This window comes from Theobroma cacao, chromosome 3, assembly GCF_000208745.1.
Source record: "Theobroma cacao cultivar B97-61/B2 chromosome 3, Criollo_cocoa_genome_V2, whole genome shotgun sequence".
NCBI lineage: Eukaryota > Viridiplantae > Streptophyta > Magnoliopsida > Malvales > Malvaceae > Theobroma > Theobroma cacao.
In genome coordinates, this window is record NC_030852.1 from 20,017,749 (window position 1) to 20,022,497 (window position 4,749).

Genomic DNA, 4,749 nt, shown 5'->3' on the forward strand with positions numbered 1-4,749 from the left:
TTCCTTGACCTATACTCAAGTCAATAATTGAATTCTGCCAAGAAGTCTTGCCATCATGCTTGTTTAGGACTCAGTTTCTTTTGGTTCTGAAAATAAGATGTGGCTACGTTGTTTGTCATAACCACGAAAGGTGCTTTGAGAAGATAATGTCGCCATGTTTGAAGACAATATATTACAACAGTCATCTCTTTCTCTTGGTTGTGTACCTCTTCTCTATGTCGTTGAGCTTGTGACTTTCGTAAGCCACAAGATGTCTTTCTTACATTAACACTTCTCTTATTGTGAACTCTGAAGCTTTTGTATGCACTTAATATGATTTGGTGTGGTCTGGCAAGGCTAAGATCTGTACTGTACACATTGCCTGCTTTAGGGTATCGAAGGCTTGCGGACTTCGTGTACTCCATTTCCGAGTCATCCCTTTTTTTAGCATGTCGGTAAGTGGTGTGGTGATTGCAGAGTAACCCTTAACAAATCTCTTGTAGTAGTTTGCAAGACCTAGGAATGATCTCAATTTCGTTACCTTCGTGGGTGGTTCCCATTCTAGGATAGACTTGACTTTGTTCAGATCCATTCGTATGTTTCCACCTCCAATGATGTGTCCCAAGAAAGGGATTTCTTGCATACCAAAGGAACACTTTTCCTTTTTGTTATAAAGCTCATGCTCCCTTAGCTTTTCCATTACAAGTCTAATATGTTGCACATGCTCTTCCAGCATCTTGGAGTATATCACAATATCATCTAAGTAAACAACTACAAACTTATCGAGGAATGGTTGAAATACCTTGTTCATTAGGGTGCAAAACTTACTAGTGCGTTGGTTAAACAGAATGGCATGACGAGGAATTCATACAATCCGTAACGTGTCACACACACTGTTTTTGGTACACCTTCCTTTATGATGCGTACCTGGTAATATCCAGATTGTAGATCCAGCTTGGTGAACCATTTGGGTCCACCTAATTGATCGAACAAGCCAATAATGAGTGGGATCGGATACTTGTTCTTGATTACGAGCTTGTTCAATGCTCGATAATCGATGCATGAACATAAAGTTCCATCGTGTTTTCGCTGGAATAGAACTAGGGCACCATACAGTGACTTAGGTGGCTGAATGAACCCTACATCGAAGAGTTCGCCTAGCCGCTTCTTGAGTTCGACAAGCTTGGGTGGTGACATGCGATATGGTGCACGTGCTGGTGGGTGTATGTAAAGCACTAAATCTATGTGATGGTCGATTTCCCTTTTATGGGGGTAGTCTATTCTGTAGACTAGTGGGCATCACATCCCCAAAAGTCTCTAGCATCTCCAATACCTCCATTGGTGCCTTTGTGTGTTCAATCGCCTAGTTCTCTTCCTTGAGAACGGTGGTAAAAGTTTCCCCCTCGAACTTTGCCCCTTTTGCCAGTTACATGGCAGAGAGTAGTTTCGAGTCAGTCCCACGTCCATGTCGAACTGGTACTACACACTGAATCCTTGAGTCAAGTATGATGATACAATTGGTAAACAGTATGAGCAATGCATTGATTCGATCTAGGAATCCTATACCTAAGATGCATTAATAATCATCCATAAAGATTATCTCAACAAGCTCTTTTCCTTGCCAAGCTCTTAATTGTACCTCCATCTTTTTACCCCCCGATTTGAAACTCGCTTTGAGTTTACCATCTTGATATAGCCTACCCCCCTATCAAGTTTGACTTCTAATTATTTGGCAGCGTCATCTGACAAGAACAGATTTGAGGCTCTGGTATCCACTAATGCCTTTATCTTCTGTTCATTAATCTCAATGTCAGTAAACATGAGACCCTATCTCCTAGCGAATCTCTTCTGTTAGATTGCGCCTAAGACTATTGATCCTAGTTTCCATGCTTTCGGATCTTGCTCATCCTCTTCGTGAGCGATGGCCTCAAGTTTGGCCTTCTATGGACATTCACGGACCTAGCGTGGCCCTCCACAAAGAAAACATGGCCTTGATGGTTCTTTCTTGTCCCTGAATGCAGCCTTCGTGACTGTTGGCTTCTTGTAGTTGTTTTTCTTACCTTTAGAATACCGATCCCTGTCTCTAATGTTCTTCCCCTTCTCTTGGGCCCTGGTAGGATTAGAGGATTTGTTCTCATACTTTTTCAGCTCCACCAAAGATTCGACAAGACTCATGGCCTTAGCAATGTTCTTCACATTCTGCCTTTAAAGTTTGAGTTTGGCCCATGGTTTGAGTCCATCCATGAATGAGAAAAGTGCTTCCTTTTCACCAAATTTGTTGATCTACAACAAAAGTTTAGAGAATTGTTTAACATATTCCCTGATTGTACTATGTTGTGACAGTTTCCTAAGCTTTCCACGGGCTTCGTCATCCACATACTCAGGATAAAATTGCTTTCAAAATTCCTTATGAAACTCCTCCTAAGTCGTGGTGCGAGTTCCCCTGAGCTTAACACCGCATTATTACCTCCACTACAATAAGGTAATATTGGTCAAATACATGGTAGCTATATTAACCTTTAGGACATGGTCCGTTATGCCCACAACCTTGAAGTACTGCTCAACTTCCTAAAGGAAATTGTCGACTTCCTTGGCCTTTCACTTGCCTAAGAATTCCTTGGGTTTTGGTACCTTTAAGGTCGTACTTGTTGATGCACCAGGCCCGTCACCTGGTGTGACTGCCTTTAGAGATGTCATCTCATCTTAAAGTTCAACTATCTCTTGTCGCATGGCTAAAATCAACTCCTCTAATGCTATGTCACGATGCGTTAATGTCTCCACCGCATCGTTTATGCGTTCTCATAAGTCAGCGTCATTTGTCTCCACCTATTCCATATTGGTCTCGATCTCGTCAAGTTTGTCTTGAGTTTCTCCCATGACAACTTCAATCCTAATGACTCGACTTTCTAGTGTAGACAAAGCATCTTTGGAATATCTCTCTTAGTGGTAGCTCTTGATTCCCTACCTTCTTGATTCACAGTAGATTGTTCAGCAATTGACGCCATCTCTCTCTCAATATTCACCGCGTGATACCTAGCTCTAGAAAGCATTGCTCTTATACCAACTGTCATGGGCTTGGGACTTTAGCCAAGTTCCATATTGCACTGTTGTAACACCCCGTACCCTCATATAAAAGCTAATAAGACCTTATTGACAAGACGAAAGGTCAATTGACGTAAATTTAAGTGCCGAAGAGCGGTGACGGGTGAAAGAAATATTTTAGAGTAAAATATTTTGCACGCGAGAAAATAATATTTTGATCAAGGATAAATTAGCTGGTTAAAAGGTGATTTGGAAGTGAACCGGGACAAAGTGAGACACTTTGGGGCCCAAGGAAACAAGTGCAGAATTTGGAATAAAATAATATTAAAATATTAATATTTTATCTGTTGTTGAAATTAGTCATGAAGGAGGACTATATGGCTAATCTAAGTAGGGGGGAGGAAGTAAGAAAGAATTTCAAAGAAAAATGACGTAAGTGGGGCCGCGTGCCCTTATTAAATAAAGCGAGAATGGGTAAGTATATATTTAAATATTATGGTGACACCTTGGTGAAGTGCAAATTTTATATTTTATTTGTACAAGTGTAAATGAAGGAAAATAGAAAAAAATTAGAATTAAAGAAATGTTGGAAGGACCAAATTGTAAAGAATGAAAAGTTTAGAGGGACGAATGGTAAATAAGGAAAAGTTTGAGGACTTATGTGTAATTTCAACATTTGGAGTTAAATGGAAATTAACTAACCAAGGAAAGTTAGATTATGTGGGATAATGAGATGTGCATGTGAATTCACTATTACATGCAAATTATAGCATGCAAAAAGGAAAAAGTTAGTGGGGAACATGTGGGACCCCCACCATGTATAGTAAAACGAAGAATAAGACTAAATTTATTTGCATGTAATGAGATTGGTACATTAGGTGGCCAAATGAGGAAAGCAAAATGTGGGATGCATGTGACTTGAATAGATTAATGAATGCCCAAATAAAATATAAGGTAAAGGTGGTGCATGAAATAGGATTAGAGGAATAAGGTGGTGCATGAAATAATAACAAAGGAAGAAATGATGGATAGTGAAGGTGGCAGATGGAGAAGCAAAGAAAGGATAGATAATGGACCAATGTGGAGGAAAGGAAATTGGTGCATGAACACCCATTGGTTGGCAAAATGGCCAAATGAAAATAAAAGGTGAAGGTGTGCATGTATTATGATTGGTTAAATGGGTGGCCATATAAATACCAAAATCCAAAGGTAAAAGAGAAATGTGAATTGGCCTGGGTGAGACTTGAGAGTGTTGGCCATTGAGAGAAGAAAAGAAAGAAGAGAAAGCTTTGGGAAACTCCACCCTAGAGGAAGAAAAAGAGAAAGAAAAGAGAGAAACCAAAGGAAAGTTTAGTTTTGGGGGAAGATCCAAAGAAACCATGAGGTTTCCTTCCCTTATCTTGTAGAGTCTTAACATTTTACCACCCAAAGAGTCTTCAACATTCAAGAGATAAACCATGGAGTGTTGATGGAGGTGTAAAGCTTCGTTTCAAGATACAAGAAATGGGGTAAGGATTGTGGTTTTAGGTTTAATGTTCTTTGAAAATGGGTTGGTAACTATAAGAAATGTTTTGTGGCAGCAAAGATTGGCTTGATTGGAGCGGATTTAGTGACATGCAAGCCGCCAAACCCATGGAGGCATGATAGATTCAAAGTGAAAGAGAAACGGTAAGCATAATATTGTGTTTTAAGGCTTACGATCGGTAAGATCATTAAGAAAATAATTGT

At 39.8% G+C, this 4,749-nt stretch overlaps 1 protein-coding gene across 1 annotated transcript; it reads right to left on the reverse strand.

Annotated features, from left to right (window-relative positions):
- On the reverse strand, nt 308–1,176 carry LOC108661163 (uncharacterized mitochondrial protein AtMg00860-like). Its single transcript, XM_018117059.1, has 2 exons — nt 907–1,176; nt 308–715 (listed from the first exon to the last, which is right to left on the reverse strand). The coding sequence occupies exons 1-2, from the start codon at nt 1,174–1,176 to the stop codon at nt 308–310; spliced, it is 678 nt and encodes a 225-aa protein (XP_017972548.1).

What these genes read in the sequence shown, in the direction of transcription:
- LOC108661163 (XM_018117059.1), bottom strand. Translation starts at nt 1,176, where the DNA reads ATGTCACCACCCAAGCTTGTCGAACTCAAGAAGCGGCTAGGCGAACTC. An exon ending in TACAATCTGGATATTACCAG is followed by an intron (nt 716 to 906) that starts GTACGCATCATA and finishes ATATACTCCAAG; the next exon opens with ATGCTGGAAGAGCATGTGCA.